At 43.7% G+C, this 19,696-nt stretch overlaps 1 protein-coding gene across 6 annotated transcripts in view; it reads right to left on the bottom strand.

Moving 5' to 3' along the window:
• Positions 1–19,696, bottom strand: part of CNNM1 (cyclin and CBS domain divalent metal cation transport mediator 1) — a 68,144-nt gene that overhangs the window by 10,235 nt on the left and 38,213 nt on the right. For 3 of the 6 annotated variants that reach the window (XM_017880573.1, XM_017880593.1, XM_017880609.1), the window contains exons 6-8: positions 19,294–19,341; positions 15,661–15,723; positions 7,115–7,278 (exon numbers count right to left, since the gene is read on the bottom strand). In XM_017880573.1, coding sequence (XP_017736062.1) covers positions 7,115–7,278; positions 15,661–15,723; positions 19,294–19,341 — 275 coding nt within the window. The remainder of the gene's footprint in view (positions 1–7,114; positions 7,279–15,660; positions 15,724–19,293; positions 19,342–19,696) is intronic. The other 3 variants (XM_017880582.1, XM_017880601.1, XM_017880619.1) reach the window with 1 other exon arrangement.

The following is a 19,696-nucleotide window of genomic DNA, read 5'->3' as shown; positions in this document are numbered from 1 at the left end:
CTTGCTTTCACACAGCTCCGTTTTTTTAAAAAAGTTTTAAAAAATCATGAATTCCTGCCATGTCAATGTGTTGCCTTAAAAGAAATAGTTGACAAAGTGCCAATGTATCCAGGGAAGCAACTCTGCTCTGCTTCTTCCACAGGCATTTCTAGGTTCGGGTATCACTTCTTGTCAGTTCCTTCCCCTTGTTCAACAACTTACGATAACTTCTTTTAATCTAGCATAATACTGCTGAAGAGAAATATAACGTGAGTCCCACGGGTAATTCAAAGTTTTCTAGTGGTCACATTTTACAAAATAAAAACAGGTAAAGTTAATTTTAATAACATATTTCATTTAACCCAATATATCCAAAATAATTTCCCATCATCATGTGATTAGTATAAAGTGATTAGTGAGGAATTTTACATTCTTTTTTGTACTGGTCTTGAAATACAATGTGTATTTTGCATTTATAGCACATCAGTTTGAAAGAGTCACACTTCATGCGTTCAACAGCCACGTGTACTAAATGGCTGTATTTATACATGGCTACTGGCTACTGTACTAGATGCTGAAGGTTTAGTGGACCGCCTAAACGGCTGTGCCCAGTTTCCCTGACCTGGCCTCGCAGGGCCGGCAGCACTCCCACTACTCACCAGGACAGAACCACTGGCCCCGCCCAGCTCCTCTCTCTACCCAGTCCCTTGAATGCACCATGTCTACTTGCCTTCCATACGTGTTTAAGGGTGTCCCTTTGCATGGCATTGCCTTAACTCTCCTCTTGTTCTTTCCAAATTCCTAAAGTACATTCTCCAGCCAATTAGTGCTTAAAAAATTCCAGATAGTGGCTCACGCCTGTAATCCCAGCACTTTGGGAGGCCGAGGTAGGTGGATCACGAGGTCACGAGTTCGAGATCAGCCTGACCAACATGGTGAAAACCTGTCTCTACTAAAAATACAAAAATTAGCCAGGCATGGTGGCGCATGCCTGTAATCCTTACTACTCAGGAGGCTGAGGCAGGAGAATCACTTGAAATCAGGAGGCAGAGGTTGCAGTGAGCCAAGATTGTGCCACTGCACTCCAGCCTGGGGGACAGAGAGAGTCTCTGTCAAAAAAAAAAAAAAAAAAAAATTCCACATAATTTTGTAATGAATTAGATAGTACCCACATTGGTCACTATTATTTAACTTACCTTAAGTTTCCTCTCTCTAACTAGGTCTTAATCTACTTATAAGGCAGAGGATATATTTTTATTAGATTTATATTTCTGTAGTATAGCTCATGGCACCCAGAACTGTTGTTAATGCTTAACAAATATTTATTGATTAGCTGATTGAGGGAATCAAGCCACTTTTCAACAGACTCCATGTTTTTGTTTCCTCTTCATTGCAGTAGATATAACCATTTATTAGCAACAGCTTTAGTTCAAATTGTCTTCTCTCATAGAGTGGCCAGTTTAGAATCCAAGCACCCACTAAGCTACAAAGGAAGCGGAGGTCTGTTTATTCTGAAACTAGCAAAAAGCAAGGGTCTTTCTGGACATTTTGACTTAGTAGCCAAGGTGTCCAGAAGTTAACCTTTAGGCTAATGTGATGTCTCCTGTCATTTTATTTTAGAGACAGGGTCTCGCTCTCTTGCGCAGGCTGGAGTGCAGTGGCATGATCACAGCTCACTGTAACCTTAAACTCCTGGGTTTAAGCAATCTTCCTGCCTCAGCCTCCCGAGTGGCTGGGACTACAAGTGCATGCCACCATGCCTGGCTAATTTAAAAATTTATTTTTGTCGAGATGGGGTCTTACTTTATTGCCCAGGCTGGTCTCACACTCCTGGCCTCAAGTGATTCTCCTGTCTCAGCCTCCCAAAGTGGTGGGATTACAGGTGTGAGCCACTGCACCTGGCCTTCTGTCATGGTATGATGTTCTGTTTTCACTTTCAAGTGGTTTATTCCTCCATGAAGACACAATGCTGCAATCTAGGGATTTGGCCACCAGATGGTGATGAGGAATCTTGGTCAAGGTTATGCAGTCCAGACTGTAAGACATCTGCCAAGTATTCTTAGCTTAATGATGACATAGAGCACATTTCAAAAAACCTTCATAAGAATTCTTTGGTACCTTTATAACTTATTAACTACAATTAACCATGGCTTTGTTTAACACCTTTCCCAGATAACTATTAGATGCACCTTTCTATCTTATTTTGTAACTTATCTTGAAGTTCAATTACTCCTGGACTTAATTCTGGACCTTCAGTCTGTTGGATATAAAAAGCCCTTGCAAAACCTTCCAGCAGCCAACCACAGGGGCTTCAACCTGTGAAACTACTTATATTGCAGTCTTCTCTTTAGCTTCCCCGCAAACCCTCATGTTAAAAAACACAGTAACAACAAAAGGAAACGGGGAGAGACAGGTGAGGGAGGTAGATAAATGAGCAGCCTAAATAACGTCCCTAACACAGTCTAATCAATCAGGAGGAGGTAATTTTCAATGTTAATCTAAGGCAGAATTTTATATTAAAAAAAAGAAAAGAGAAAATCAAAACAAAAAAGACACGTGTTAAAACAAGAGTTTGAACTCACAGAATTCCTTTTTGGAGAACTACCCATTTTAATCAAAGTTTTTTTTTTTTTTTTTTTTTTTTTTTTTTGAGACGGAGTTTCGCTCTTGTTGCCCAGGTTGGAGCGCAATGGCACCGATCTTGGTTCACCGCAACCTCTGCCTCCCGGGTTCAAGCAATTATCCTGCCTCAGCCTCCCGAGTGGCTGGGATTACAGGTGCCTGCCACCATGCCTGGGTAATTTTTATATTTTTAGTAGAGATGGGGTTTCGCCATGTTGACCAGGCTGGTCTTGAACTCCCAACCTCAAGTGATCTCCCTGCCTCAGCCTCCCAAAGTGCTGGGATTACAGGTGTGAGCCACTGTGCCTGGCCTAAAGAGGTTTTTGAATAACACTTTTTTTTTTTTGAAGACAGAATCTCACTCTTGTCACTCAGGTGGAGTACAATGGCGTCACCTTGGCTCACTACAACCTCCGTGTCCTGGGTTGAAGCGATTCTCCTGCCTCAGCCTCCTGAACAGCTGAGATTACAGATGTCCACCACCACGCCTGGCTATTTTTTCTTGTATTTTTAGTAGAGACAGGGTTTCACCATGTTGGCCAGGCTGGTCTGAAACTCCTAACCTCAGGTGATCTGCGTACCTCAGCTTCCCAAAGTGCTGGGATTACAGGTGTGAGCCACTACACCCAGTTGAATAACACTTAATTGGTTTCCACTTTCCTCTCAACTTCTCTACTTTTGAAATTTAGTCTTCTTAACTTCAAAATATCCAGATGGAAAGAAAGACCAAGTTCTGTGCTGCTCAGCTGCACTGATCACAGCAAAATCTTCTGTTTGGACAAAAAGGACAGACACACCTGAGAACTGACCTGGGATTTGGCATTCTCAACACTGCCACTATCTCACATTAGGAAACAGACTTTTATGTTCCTTGTGATTTGCAGAATGTTCCTTTTCCTTATGTTCTAGGGTTGGAGATATGAGATCATTGGCAAGTTTTGTTTTTGTTTTTGAGACAGAGTCTCCCTCTGTCGCCCAGGCTGGAGTGCAGTGGCACGATCTTGGCTCACTGCCACCTCTGCCTCCCAGGTTCAAGTGATTCTCCTGCCTCCGCCTCCCGAGTAGCTGGGATTATAGACGCCTGCCACCACGCCTGGCTAATTTTTGTATTTTTAGTAGAGATGGGGTTTTGCCATGTTGGCCAGGCTGGTCATGAACTCCTGACATCTGGTGATCCACCCACCTCGGCTTCCCAAAGTGCTGGGATTACAGGTGTTAGCCACCATGCCCAGCCCATAGGCAAGTTTTAAGAAAATCCTTACAAACTTAATGCTAGGTAATCATCTTACCACATTCCTCTGAGGAGTTGCCAAATCCATCTCCTGAAAGTACTGTCCAATCTGTAAAGCCTAATGATGTTTTGCCCATTGAACATGACTCTTCAAAATCTCCTTCACTTTTCTACTCCAAGCAGCAAACCAAATCTTCATACTGATTTTCTCAACTTCTGATATGAACGGTTATGGACTGAATGTTTGTGTCCCCTCAATATTCATATGTTGAAACTCTAACCCCAATGTGGTGGTATTAGCAGGTGGGGCCTTTGGGAGGTGATTAGGATATAAAGGTGAATTCCTCATGAATGAGATTAGTGCCCTTATAAGAAGAGAGCTTGTCAGCACTTTGGGAGGCCGAGGTGGGAATATCACTTGAGGCTAAGAGTTTAAGACCAGCCTGGTCAACATGGTGAGACCCTGTCTCAATTTAAAAAAAAAAAGAAAAAAAAGGAGAGAGTTTACTTCCTTTCTTTGATCTCCACCATGAGAGAATACAATGCGAGGTAATCTGAAAACTAGGTAGTAAGCCTTCATCAGATGCTGAATCTGTGGGCACCTTGGACTTCGCAGCCTCCAGAATGGTGAAAAATAAATATCTGTTCAAACCACACAGTTCATGGTCATTTGTTACAGTGGCCAAAACTGACTAATGTAAATGAAAAGAGAAACAAACATAAAAATTCTGGCTGAGTGCCATGGCTCATGCCTGTAATCACATCGCTTTGGGAGGCTGAGGTGGGAGGATTGCTGGAGGCCAAGATTTTGGAGTGAGAGCCCTGTCTCTACAAAATAAATAAATAAATAAAATAAATTAAATAAAAATCCCACCACACTTAAAATAGAATCCAAATTCCTTACTATGGCCTAAAGATCCCAGGTGTCCACCTCTGATGCTACATTCTCATGGAGCCTCTGCCTTTGCACACCATGGGCCGGCACTCAGACCTTTAAACTACCAAGCTCCTTCCAGCCTCTGTTGTTTCTATCTTGAACATTCTCCCCCTCCCCTTTCAAGTCTCAGCAAAATTGTCCTTCCTCAGCCTATTTGATAACCATTTCAAGAGCAGTCTCCTTGCCTTCTCTGCCCAATCACTGATCCCAATGACCTCTTTATTCCCTTCACAGCCCTTATTACTACCTGAAATTACCTAGGTTATGTACATGGTTGTCGTCTTTCTCCCCCGTTAGCCTGTAAGCTCCCGAAAGGCAGCAGCTTGCTGTCTTCACCACAGTATCTCAACAGTGCCAAGAACACAGCAGGCCTCCATTAAATATTTGTTGAATCATGTACTCATATTATGACTTTCCATTTCTTTCCTCACAGATCACATGTCCAACACGACAACCAACCAGACTTAACATATTAGAGTTCTTCTTTTCCCACTTTTTTCCCTACCTCCCCTTCTGGGGAAGGTCTGCATTAGCAATGAGAAAGCTTCAGGACTGGAAGCTACGAGGAGCAGAATCATGGGCTATGGTTTTCTAAGGTTTAACCTCCTTGTCACATTAGACTTAAGTGTCCACAGTCGTATGCACCCATGAGCATTGCCCGGTCAGCTTGTAAAGGCACTTCCCTGGGTTCCTTTAGCTCCGATGTCCTATCACTAACTCTAAAGCCCACTGACTTTAGGGCTTGGATTCTGGAGGCGGAAAGACCCAACTTTGAAGCTTGGCTGTGCCATTTACTAGCCATGTGACCTTATACTCCTCAAACCTCAACTCTTCATCTAGAAAATAGGAATGACAGCAACACCTACCTCATAGGGTGGCTGTGAGATTAAATGGATAATTCAGGCAAAGGACTCAGTAAAGTGCCTTGCACAGTTTACTGCAAAAAATAGTTATTGTCTCACCCCGTCCCCCAGGTTCTATCCCTCCCTCGGAACATTCCACGGTTACTTTTCAAAGTTACTTTTATAGGCTGATATCAGTTTTAACTCAGGGCTATCCACAAAGTCCTGAAACACAGAAAACCAGCCAGCACACACCCCTCTCCAAATAATCAAGGTATGTATTCTGGAAAGAAGGACCTTCTTCCACCCTAGTGATTTCAGTGCACCTCTCATGACCCAGCCTGCAACTGGTACAACAGCTACCAAGTGAACTCACTGGGTGTTTTGTTGGCCTGGGATAAATGGGGCTCTAGCTAGATCTCAGGCCAAAGTTTGTAACGGTTTGCAGAATACTAGGAAACAAAACAGGCCGGGTGCGGTGGCTCACACCTGTAATCCCAGCACTTTGGGAGGCCGAGGCGGGTGGATCATGAAGTCAAGAGATCGAGACCAACCTGACCAACATGGTGAAACCCCGTCTCTACTAAAAATACAAAAATTAGCTGGGCATGGTGGTGGGCGCCTGTAGTCCCAGCTACTTGGGAGGCTGAGGCAGGAGAATCGCTTAAACCACAGAGGGGGAGGTTGCAGTGAGCTGAGATCATGTCACTGCATTCCAGCCTGGGCGACAGAGCAAGATTCTGTCAAAACAAAACAAAACAAAACAAAAAAACCCAAACCAAAACAACAACAACAAAAAACACCTACGGAAACAAGAGAAAAGGGAAAATGTTACAGGCTCCTGTGTGATGCCAATCCCAGTGAGGAGTATGAAGAAACAGCTCCCCTCCTCTTTAATTATGAGGCCATGAGCCTTGCTACCTCTCTCCTGGGCAATTGCACATGGTTCTTCAAATAGCTTAGTAATTTTCAAGCAGTCCCACTAGTGACTACAAAAGATTTTCAGTTAACACACAGGTCAAGTTGTGTTTTAGACTTTAAGGTATAAAAATATATTATCATATGTAAAAGTATAGCATGGTTTCTTCTTTTTAACCAAAAGACAGGTAGATGTATAGCATGGTTTCTTCTATACATCACTTGGTTTATTAATCACCTGCAAACTTATCTTAGAAAAATCTTATCTTAGAAAAACCAATGAATAAAATCAAACTGATGCCAATGGTAGGGGATCCCAAGGAAATGATTCTGGCAGCAACTTGTGTCAGACAAGCTAACCTATTGCTTTGTGCTTCATTTTCCCACATGGTAAAAGGGGGCCAGGAGATGTCAAAAGAGTGACAAATAATGAACAGTCCTAAAGCTGACTCAAAACAGCCTTTATACAGCCAGTAGCAGTTACCACCCAGCAGTGTATTGGAACACAGGGGGAGTCTTCTTGCCCCGGACACCCAGCCAATGCTGCCCACTGGGAAGGAGAGGATAACCTTCTGGGAGAGTTACCTTCACAAACTGCACATCGCTGAGGATGTGGACTGAGTAGTCGGGCATGTAGAGGTTGTTGTTGCTGCTGTACAACTGGGTGTTGCTGCCCCCAAAGTCACTGCGCTCTCGGTTTGGAGACTCAGAGCGATTCAACCCACTGCAGCGAGAAGGGGACCGGTTTACTGCAGATGGTGAGAGATGGAGAAAAGACAAGGAGGGATGGGTGGGGAGGAAGAAGTGGAAGGGAGGGAGGGAGACAGGGAAGGAGGGGGAGACAGATGTTGTTTACTGAGGTCCCATACAACTTTCAGGCAATGGTAACACTGGGTGGTGGTGACAGGGCTCACCCGTCCCATCAGAGCCTGGGAAGTTGCTGAGCCTTTGTCGATGTTTATTCCTTTGAGGAACAAATACCTAAGAAAAACACATGGCTCCCTTCCACTTGGGCTGCTCCCCACAACCTCTCCCAGTGAGGAGCTGGAGCATCTGTTTCCCCCAGACGGGGGACGGGTGGTTCACATCTTCCTTGGTTCTTGTCTTCAGATTAGGTGCACGTGGACCCTGCACGAGATGATGTCGGTACTATAAGCGTGGCTTGCTACCCTAGACCATGAGCCCCTCTACCATGGTGAGGTATTTTACATCAACTCCAATCACAAAACTTATTTTAGAAAGGCCAAGGCCTTGGGTTTGCCCTCAAAACCATCTGTCACAGCATAGGCAACCAATCCTCACGTGGCCTTACATTATAGTGGGAAGAACTCAGGCCTGCTCCCACATTGGCAGGGCCTGGGACAAACGGAAGCCCACAAACCACAAGGATAAATATTTTTAAGTTAGAAGTTACATTAATAAATGGTAAAAATAGGCTTATCCTCTTCCTTGACAAATGTTCATAGCAACCATGCCAGAAAACAGAACTGTGGGTGGATAGCCAGCCCTGTCCCCAGGGCTTCTGGACCCCTGGTCCCCTAGGATTGTTTGGGTGGGGATTCCAGGATTCTGGATATCTGAAATGTGGTTTAGAAGGGAGGACACAGGCTTTGGCTCAGCACATCCCTTTGGCCCTGAGCACTCCTTGCCCCGTATAGATGGGCTGGACTGAGAAGGGCCAAGGTGTAGGTCTAGGACTGGGCTCCTCTTGCATAGGCCTGAGGGGGGCACTGGGATAATCTGCATGTCTTCTGTCAAAGATCTCCTGAATGCTTTAGCCAGGTTCTTTTCACATTTTTAAGAAACACTTCTTGGAAAAGTTCGATTAAGACCGTGTCACTTGGTTTTATGTGAGCTGCCCTCTCCAGGAACAACAGAAAAGAGGATACCAAAGGTGACTCCAACATCATCTCAACCATGGAACCACCCCAAGTGGTAGACTGCAAAGCTCCCCCAATCCTTCCGCTTCTTCCAAAAAAGGGGATGAGAAGGCTGTCAGCTTCTCTTAACACAGATTTAGCTCAGGGGGCTCAAATGAAGAATCAGATTATTTATAGATTCTGCTCTTTCAGGGTAGAACCTTGGGAATTTAATCCTGTCTCTTGAGATAAAGCAAAATATTTGATTAGCATCGATTTGGAATGAGTCATGGAAAGTTGATGATCTATTTAGCTGCCAAGCTGTTGCCTGGCAAACCATGCAGCAGAAAGAGTAAAACGATAGGTTGAATCATTTTCTCATTAGAACCATAATCATCACTGCCTTGATCTGATTATAGAATTAAGGAGTCCACTTCCAGTCTTCCCCCTTCTCAGTAAGTGTCATCTACTTACATGCAGTTCCTGAAACCAGAAACCCGGGATTGTCCTTGACTCCTGCCGCTCCCTCAGCCCCACATGGAGCCTCGCTATCCATCTGACATAATGAGCCCATCGGTCCTATCTCTGTCTCCACTCAAATCCCAGCTACCTCAGCCTCACCTGGACCACAGTCTCCCCACTTACTATCTTATAATCTGTTTTCACCTCAGCTGCCAGAATCGCATTTTTAAAACACAAATCAGCTTCCTATTGTGTCTGAATAAAATCCAAATTCCTTGCCGTGACCTGTTCCCTGCTTTCCTATCTGATCTTATCTTGGGGCCTCCTTTCCCCTCTCTTGCTTTGCTTTAGCCACTGGCCTCCTTGGGTATCCTTAACCATGCAGGCTTTGCCCACCTCAATGAATGCCATTTCCCCTCCCAATCCCACATCCTTCCCCCTCAGCTAATGGCTGTCTGCTCCTCAGTCACTAGCTCTCAGCTGAGGCACCACCTTCTCTGAAGACCTTGTCTGGTCACCGTAGGAAGATTCCTCCTGTTCTACTCTATCATGATCCCCTGTCCATCCTTTCAAAGCACTTTCACAAGCATTAATTACATATTAGTAACTACTTGTTACATCTACTTAATTCAACTTCTAATTCCACGAGGGCAGAGATGTTGTCTTCTCTGGTTATCCTCATTGTACGCCCAGCACCTAGCACTGTGCCTGGCCTAGAGAAGGTACTCAAGGAAAATGTGTAGAATAAATGAATCAGCACGTCAGGGTCCCACAGGGCAATACAATGACTCTTATAGTTTATAATCTAAATTTGTTGTAAAAAAAGGTTTCAGAGATCTTAAATCATCACAAAGCTAAAGTCATTAAAGCTCTTAAATCATCAAACTAAAGCTCTTAAAGTCACCAAAGCTCTTAAATCATCACAAACCTAAAGTCATTCTGGGGAAGCTGACTTCCCCAAGAAGCGAGGGTGGGGAGCAGGACACTCCAGAAATGTGGCTGGATAGAGTAAAATAGTGTGCAACTAGAATCAAAGGGCACCAAGAATCCTTAGGCCTTGGCCCAGTAACTTGAGGAAGAGGCCACATGGAGCAGAAAGACTGTTTGTTTAATAAGGGCATGTGAAACAGGGGGCCCTGAAGTCAGATGCCTAGGGCCCTACCCATCCACTGTGTGATGAGGGACCAGACCCTTCTCCAGAGCGACTAAGAACTGACAGGGACAGGGACAGTGATGGTGCTGTAGAGAACAACATGCAGCACCAAGGTGATTGTAAAAAGCAGTAGTGTTGGACAGAAAAAGGTACATTTCACTTCTGGGCCTGATCCCTTGAAAACAAACTGATGAATTTTTAAAAATAGAACTACCATTCAAGCCAGCAATCCCACGGCTGGGTATCTACCCAAAGGAAAAGAAATTATGTAAAAAAGATACCTGTACATGTATGTTTATTGTAACACTATTCACAATAGCAAAGATACAGAATCAACCCAAGTGTCCATCAATGGATGACTGGATAAAGAAAATGTGATTCTCTACATATGTGTGTGTGTGTGTGTGTGTACACACAATGAAATATTATTCAGCCATAAAAAGAATGAAATCATGTCTTTTGCAGCAACATGGATGGAAATAGAGGCCATTATCTTAAGTGAAATAACTCAGAAAGTCAAAGGCTGCATCATTTCTCTTGTAAGTGGGAGCTAAATAATATGTACAAATGGACACAGAGAAATAATAGACATTGAAGACCCAGAAGGGCAGGAGAGGGTGAGGGATAGAAATTACTTAATGAGTACAATGTATACTATTGGGGTGATGGCCACACTAAAAGCTCAGACTTCACCACTATGCAATAGATCTGTGTAACAAAAATGCACTTGTATCCCCTAAATCTATAAAAAAAAAAAAAAAAAAAAAAAAAAAAAAAAAACAAATTGATGAGTTCTGACTTGGCCAGACCCACCTGTGGCTGTTTTAGGGTAGTGGCTGGATAAGTCTGCGTTCTTTCCTCCAGGCTAGTTGCTACAGAAAAGGGGGGCAGAGAGTCCTGCCCAAGAGTAGCTTCTTCGGCCCCAGTGCAGCATCTGGAAAACCATACCTTGACCTGGTGGGTTTTGACCTCAACTCGGTTTGGGCATAACCAAGGGAAGACAGTGTGAGCAGGGCTTGTGGCTTCAGCTGCCCAGAGAATCACCACCATGTCTCAATAATCCTCCACTTTGCCTGGCCAGACATGGGCTTCACACACCCTACACCAGTTGTTCCACATCCTCATCTCTTATGTCACAGTTCAAGATATGTTCAGGGAGGACAGCAGGGAAATAGCCCTATTTTATCTACCAAACTCCTTCCATCTGTGGAAGCTTCTCCTGTTGGAGACAGAGGCAACAACTACATCCCAGTTCCCTCCAAAGCTCTCATCGTTTCACTGGCACCCAGTGTGGGTGACACCCACAGGGACTCACATGTCAAACACAAGCTACATCACTGTTATGCTGGGAGGAGGAAAACCACGTCTTTTTTTTTTTTTTTTTTTTTTAAGTAAAAACAATGCTATTGAAAGTTTATTTATAAAATCATAAAGGATTTCCAACACCAAATGATACAACTGTCTTACAAAGATCGAGTCTATAAAAGCGATTTTTAAAAGAAAAAAGAACCTTTACTCCACGAGAAAGTCCTAGCTCCTCTGAGTATTGTGCAAGATCAATGTTTTCGTGTCCTGGAGTCTGACATTCCTCAATATGTGGGATGCTGATGACTTGGCATTTTGGTAATTGTGCACATACACTCAGAGGTTTCTGAGCAAGGGACATGGAAATGCTTTTAATAAAAAGCAGAAGAAATCAGTAACAGACGAGTGTCCTGGCAGTATGGCAAACTAGTTCAAGTTGTGTAATTCCCCTTGGCATATCCAAAAAGCACAGAGGCACAGTTTGGGGGAGTGAAGCAAGGAGGAAAATCCTAAGTATAGTGCAAGGAGGTCTGGAAGGAGACAGATCAAACAGTGATATGTAACACCGACCATGTGACCTGTCAACAGGCGGCAAGCTAAGCCACCAACCTATCCCTTGCCCACTCTTGCTCTTGCATCAGACCCTCAGGTTGGCTCAGGTGTAACTGGGTGATGAGGAGCAGGGTTTTCTGCTCTATGAAATTGTGACAGACCTCATTCCTGTAGCCTTTGAGTGGTCAGTCTGTAAGAGATATCTGTCCTGGGTTGGCTACTTGGATTGCTGAGGTTTGGGTGGAGAAGGCACCAGGGTAAAATCGGGGGCAGGGTGGCAAAGGGTATGGAAGAGGAATTCACACTGTAGTTGGGGCTGGATGGAATCTCCTCTCCTTCTGCAGTCATAGTCAGGGGCCCTGAAAATCTGGACGCAGCAGCTCTGGGACTCTTGCTTCATTTGTGACACCTGTATCCAGGGAGCCTTCACAACCCTATCCTGGAAGCAGACCCCAAGATACAGAAGTAGAATGCTAAGCTCCCATTTTCCTTATGGGGATTTGAGGAAAAAGGAGGGTTCAGGGGTTGCCTGCCTGTATCTTTTGTAGCATCAGTGAGGGATGAGGGGGAATGGCCTACTTTGGTCTGACTGTGATTGTACCATGGGCCATCTCTGTTCTCCAAAATGGATAAGGAAGCTTAATTACATAGATCTGTAAGAGTACAAACTAGAATTATTAAAATTCATTATACTGGGGTAACATTTAGCATCAGATAACCAAACACCAAAGCCAGCTGTCTGTCAAAACTACAGTGTGAACTCTGAGCCCAAGTTAGGATCCCAGATGAACTCACTCACTTTACATGGAGCTTTAACGGTTCCCAAATGCTCATCACACACGAGCCAACCCGAAGGATTATTTCCACTTACCACATTCTGCAAAGTAGAAATATTATTTTTAGAGATTCCCTGTATATTTGAGGAGAAAACTGTCATTATTGATCTCAGTGCACATTATGAATTGATAACTGAGCACTGAAAAAGAACCCTTGGTTCCAAAGTCTCTGTCTCTGTGCTTTTGTGGATTTGAAAGGACTGTCATGGGGAATTCAAAATTATCTCCACCACCAGGAGAAGAAAGGAGAAGCGAATCTGGGGAAAGGGAATGATAACTGCAGTGGGGCTGTGTACTTTCAGGGGAAACCCCTGATCAGAAGTTTCATTTTTAAATGAAAGCACCTGCCAAGTTGGTTAACCACACCACACCCTGGAGGTAATCTGCAAACCACTGTGCTCTTATTTCAAACTAAGGCTCAAATAGAAAGAGACTCCCCATGGATAATGATGGCAATATTTGGTGCAGAGACCTCTGGCCTCAATCTAGTGTGAGCACCAGATTTGTTATTAGCACTGCTTTCAAAATGCAAATAAATCACAGCCCTCTAGAGGGCACAAAATGTCTATATTCAGAGGTGAAGCAAGGTCTCAGGCAGTAGGTGGAGAGCACGATCTAAGACTTAGATTCCAGTCCATGTCCCTCTACCTACCTACTACACATACAACACTGACTGACTTTCTCAGAGTCTGTTTTTTTGTCTGTTGTTTTTCAATGACAATTCCTGCCTATCTCCCAAAGTGATTGTGGGGAGTCAAATAAGACAATGACAGTTCTTTTTTAGACTTAAAGACCCTACTGGTTTCTAGGATTTATTTTTCCCCCATATAAGATAGGGTTGAAATTTAGCATATATGTAAATTAATGTATCTGGATCAGAAATCAATATTTCCACTCAGCACATTTTGCAAAGTAAAAAGATTTTTTTAAGGTACTTTGGCATATTCTAGGAGAAAATGGCGTCATTGTTGATCTCAATGCACATTATGAATGGACAATCCAGCACTGAATAAGAACCCCTGGTTCCAAAGTCTCTGTGCTTACAGGGCCAGAAGTTACCTGGAACTTCTTTCTACAAAATCCCAGACCTCTGAGGCTACTTCTTTTAATGATATGGAACAAAAGCAAGAATGACAGAGGAAATATCACAGAATAGGTCCTGTGGATGTCACCTGATCACTGGGAAGGCACAGTGATTAGCTCTAGATAGAGACCAGACATAAGGTGGAGAGGAATAAGCCAAAGGAGAAGCTAGGCACTCCCTACCTTTGGTTTTCTCCCACTGTACCGACCATTGCTCCATCCTGCAGAGTTAAACCAAGGGTGGGAATAAGCTTACCTCTTTATGAGTAGGGTTTGCATTGTGTTGACACTAATCTCTTGTTGTGTTGAATACCCATAGTCATGGAAAAGGGGGGAAAGTTGAAAATACTCTCAGGGGCACGTGACAGCACCCAGAGTTGGATCAGAAGCCTCAGCACTTCCTGGAGGTTCTGCACAGCAGGAAGGAATCACTTTCATCTCTGTCTGACATTGGGTTATCATGAACTTCATCATAATCAATACAGATGAACTAGAATTAACCTTCCTTTAACTGGGAAGTTACAGTTAACTAGGTCATCTGGTTAACTGAAGGTTAATTAAAAAGGAAAACGTATCCTCGCTTTGATCTTTTGGGCTGAAAGTCTTTTAAAATGTGCATCTCCCCTTTCCTCTGAACCTTCACAGCACACTGTTGGCATCACCAAGATTCACTGCATGTGAAGGAACTTGAAGGTCCATCATGTGGTCATTTCTAATTTTGCTGGCATGTAGGAGTAGACCATTTAGCTGGCGAGGGCACCAGATTGGTATCTCACATTGACTGTCCGTTCCTGTAGTCATCATTAAGGCATGAGCTCTCACAAGGCAAGAAAAACTATTTCTTAGTGGAAAATCACCATCGAAAGAGAGAGAGAGAAAATGTTGGTGAAATTTGAGAAGGTGGTTAACTTATCTTATATAGATCAACATGAGGACCAGATGGTTTTTGATGAAAAAATTTGATTTTGGGAAAAAACAGAAGTCAACACAAATACTACTGAGGTTGCAAATTGGAGAACATAGCCTTTTTTAAATGTTGAGGGTCTACTATACAGACAGAGAAACATAAGCAATTTCTCGATGACTGAGGATATGGTGGGGTCTTAGTATCATTACCCCAGCAATGCGATAAGGGATACAGATTTAGAGGGTAGAGGAAATGGAACTATGTGCTCACTGCAGGGCAATTTAACACATACATTCCTGGTTTAGTCATTATTTGCTCTATGAGCCCAAGAGAACAACCTCTAGAGACGAAAACAAACAGTTGATCATTCAGATTTGTTGCATTCTACTCAGTCATTCAATTATTGTCTAGCTCTATGAGGAATTGTTACATGATTTAAAAAAAACCCAGTGACTATTTCACTTATTAACAAAAGAGGTTAAACCTAATGAAAAGTTGTTTTGAAAGTTTTACATATAGCATTCTTTGTATGAGCAGAGCTAGTGAGAATATGATGATCACACAGTAACATTATTAGGAAGATTAGGACATGGAAGGAAACAAAAGTAGAAAGAAAATAGGTAGAAATAAAGCATAGTATTCCACTATTCCCATTTCATTCATGCTGTCCTCCTCATCCCTCCATTCTGTAGTCAAACAAATGAGGAAAAACTCACACTATCCCTCACCCCCACCATTTTTCCATGTGCATACACAGATACATTCCTGGGAGGTAAGCTCACAAATGACACCACTGAACCAGCAATGCCTGGGTGGTATGTGCAAATGAGTGCTGTTTGTGCAAAGTGCTATGCCTTAGTCACAAGAGTGCCTGTTGGAGAGATTAGTTCTCAGGCAGGAAAGTGACAGAGGCCAAAGGCTTCTTGCAAACCCCTCTGGATCTACGGAGACCCGAGACACCCGTGCATGTTTACCTGGGGAGCCTGCCAGAGAGTCCCCTCTGCTGACAGCGAAGGTACGAGACACAGAGATGGGCACTAAAGAGTCAGGGGCCAAGGATTTGAGTTGCAAAAGGGAAGATATAAACACAAAAGGAAAGAGACAAAGAACAAAGTGGGTGAGACAGTCTGTTCCTGGATCTTCACAACATCACACTTCTCTGCAAAAAGGAATCTTGACTCTGAAAACACAGAAATCACATCCTCTTACAAAGTCACTCTCCAGAAAGACAAGAAAATAAAATGGATTTTGCTGAAAGTCATCTGAAAAGATGTGCAACACATCTTGGAATCAGAGGCACAAGCACAAGCCGAGCCCTGTGGGAAGCATGTAGGCAGCACTCTCTGAGGCCCCCATTTTGAGCCAGCAAACATGCTGGGAGCCCAGCGCTGCATTCCCACCAAGCTCTCCCAGCTCCCATGGAGCTCAGCTGCCAAGGGCACCTGCATGGGTACTCAGAGGCCTGAATGGAAAGCGTGTGCTCTTGCTACAGGCATCCTTGAGGAAGCTACATCCTGCCTCTGACTCCTAGGAGCTCCCTCTGGTCACAGTGTTGGTGAAGAACTGTGCATTGCTAGAGGATAGGGATAAAGGAATAACAATATCTCTAGCAGTGTTAATGTGAATCAACTTGAATTAAATCATAGCCACTTCGTGGTAAGTACCAGTGGTCCAAAGCATCTCTCTGTTCCCTTTTCCTTCTCTTTCCCCACAGAGTTGGAAATGGTGCTGGCTATCACTTGGGGGCCTGGGTAGAGTTGAGTGTGTAGTAACAGTCCAGTCCCTCCCCCTTCAAGTGGTGTCTGGGCACGGGACCCATGGGAACCTGTCTTCATCTCTCTTATCTGATCATTCCCAGAGTCCTTTTTAAGGAGCTAAATGAAACCAGTCTGCAGATGATAGCATACGGAAATAGATAGCTTCTGCAGTTTTATTTGCTAAACCAAATGATTTTATTTGAAATGACCTACCTGATAATCCTTTACTCTGACATGAGATGTTAATGAATATTAGAATGGGCCTCCAATATTATGAGACACAGTTAAGAAACCCTCTATTCTCAAGAAGAATCATAGTTCTAAATGTAGAAATGTATACACCAAATTGTACCCATTGTATACACCACACTGTAAACATTGTATACAATGTATTATACAATGTATAAATGTATACACCAAACAGAAAGGAGACTTGTTCTTTCCACATCTGCACACCTGTGTGTGCACCTATTCCAGCTCCCCTGGGTTCCTGGCAATCAGAACCAAGAAGAAGACAGTGTAGATTATGTTCCCTTCGCCTCATACAGAAAAGCCAGAGACTTCTTTGTAGCCTCAAGTTCAACTTTGAAGCATAGGTCATTGTGCCAGTATTCCAGCAAACTCATAATCTCACTCCTCATCCTCAAAGGCTGATCAAGCTAGCTTCAAGCATAGGGGGAGGGGGCTGGGCCAAGACCCTACAAGATTTTATTGCCTTTTGGCTTAGACTTAAGCTCTCCCTCAACCTATAGGGTTGAGGTTCTTGGCCAATGAAAGATGCTGGGTGGCTGGGCCATGGGCTGAGCCTTCACCTGGGATAACTGGGATATGGCTGGCCTTTGCAGTTACTTCACACTTCACTACACTGAGTATGGATTCAGGGAGGAGGGAAAATGTCTTTTTATCCCTATTGGCTAATAATATTTCTTTTTCCTTCTGAAGATTTACAGAGATGCTCAGTAACATGGGGAGAGAAAAAGAAAGAGTGTTATGCTTCTTTTCAGTTAACTAGTTTTAAAGGAGAAATCAATGTTGCAACTTTATTTCTATCTCGCTGATGCCATTAAACACTTTTGAAAGAAAGAACTAGAGACAGGAAGGAAGGAAAGGAAGAAATTGGATAACACATTCCTTCTACTTAAAACAATTTTTTTTTTTTTTGAGATGGAATCTTGCTCTGTAGCCAGGCTGGAGTAAGGTGGCATGATCTTGGCTCACTGCAATCTCCACCTCCCCAGTTCAAGCGATTCACCTGCCTCAGCCTCCCAAGTACTTGGGATCAAAGGCATGCACCACCATGCCTGGCTAATTTTTGTATTTTTAGTAGAGATGGGATTTCACCGTGTTGGCCAGGATGGTCTCGAACTCCTGACCTTGTGATCCACCCACCTTGGCCTCCCAAAGTGCTGGGATTACAGGTGAGAGCCACCATGCCTGGCCACAGCACTGGGCTAGGAAGCCATATGTAGGCCTTTTTTTTTCTCAGAATTTCCACCTCTTTCAGTCTTCTGGAAGAGATCACAGACATTTCTAGGTAACATATTAGAATCCCAGTGGTCGTCCCTAATGTGATGGATGATGGAAATTTCCTTTAGAGAACTAAGGTTTGCTAATGTCCTGTAACCCGTCCCTCACCCATCGAGAATTCTACTGAGCACTGAGATTCGTTGTCTTAAGTATAATAATGTACCAGGGTCTTTTCAATTTTACAGATCTCCTCCAACTCAAGTTCTGCCACTCTTCAGACTGGACAGGTACTTCATTTCAGCCACTGGCTGGGCTGTTACACTGTAACAATTACACTGTAAATTGTTCCACTATTTTCACTTAGAAATTGCATTCCAGAATATGATGGATCTGAAACCTGTATTTTCTTGTGCTGTGTGAACTAGCCAGGACACCGGGAAGCATCTTGGCCAGTCACCAACTTACTGGGTGATTTGAAGCAAGTCATTTCCTTAGTTTCACTCATGTTAAAATGGTATCTACCTTGGCATGTTCCGGGGACTATGATATCAAGCTCTGGGACTCTCTGACAATTCCCACCACAAGGGAATATGTAAAACTTTTCTTATGATGCGAGGAAAGACCCTATTTGGCATTGAAGTGGCCACTGTAAACACTAACAGCTGAAAGCAAAATTCAGATCCGTGAATCAGAAAGAAATGTAGAGAAATAATTCTTTCTGGATCACACTTTTAATCACAAGAAATGCCATGCCCTTTAAACACAAGTGCAATAACTACATAGGAAACAGCAAGAAGGCACAGCACAGAAGGGGCAGAGCAAACCAGCCATCAGCCCTGGCCTGCACCCCACCAACAGCATGCATGGCCAGCTGGCAGATACCTCTCCACTAGCTGAGAGGTGGAGAAGCAGGAAAGAGAAGCAGATAAGCAGCGTATTGCACAAGGGTGGAACTTACATCCCCAAATCTTGCAGTCACTTCTTACTGCGGACAAACCCCACAGACACAATAATAGCATATGAGAGTTTTTGAGTAAAGGCCATGGGTGAATTGTTATTGCACAGAAGGAAGGGCTGAACCTCTGCCCAAGCACACAAATCACCTGCCTGCATTTCCTGGAAGGTGGCAATAAGCAGTGCCTCCCCTCCCAACCCCTGCATCCCCCCAGCCATGTGAGCAGAGAAGCTGCAGAAAACATTCCAGACACAAGAACCTAAGCTCCCATGGTCTGTGGGTACCTGGCAGGAAGCAGTGTTCCTGGCAGAACATTACAAAGAGGCTGCCAGCATTTGTCTTAGCCCCAGCCCAGGTCCAGGTCCCTAGAGTGGGCTGAGGCAGGACTATGATGGGGAGGACGAGGAAGGGGTTTGAGAGATACATACGAAAGACAGAAGATCCAGCCAGACTTCCAACCTTCCGCACGTCATTATCTAAGGACAGAAGGATGCAGTGGGTTTCAGAGGCAACTCAGAAAACACACTTCTTATGGGAATCTTCCCTCTTCTATCTACCCCCAGCACCAATTAACCCTGTAAAAACCAGGCAATTAAATGGAAGGGTAGGGAACCAGTATAAAAAGCAAAATAAACTTGTCTTTTCACACTGAAATCTACCACTCTAGATCCCTAACACTTGACAATATTACTGCTTTTACAATTCAATTTTTGTCACTTTTCTTTAAGCACTAACTGAATGAAAAGTGATTCATACACCCATTTTGCAGAGGAAGGAACTAAAGCCAAGGAAGTTAAATGGCTTGTCCAGGATGATTAACAGGAGTCAAAG

The sequence above is a fragment of the Rhinopithecus bieti genome, unplaced genomic scaffold (genome assembly GCF_001698545.2).
Source record: "Rhinopithecus bieti isolate Rb0 unplaced genomic scaffold, ASM169854v2 scaffold_425, whole genome shotgun sequence".
Lineage (NCBI taxonomy): Eukaryota > Metazoa > Chordata > Mammalia > Primates > Cercopithecidae > Rhinopithecus > Rhinopithecus bieti.
Note: the sequence above shows the minus strand (reverse complement) of the source record. Positions and strands in the feature narration are given on the sequence as shown.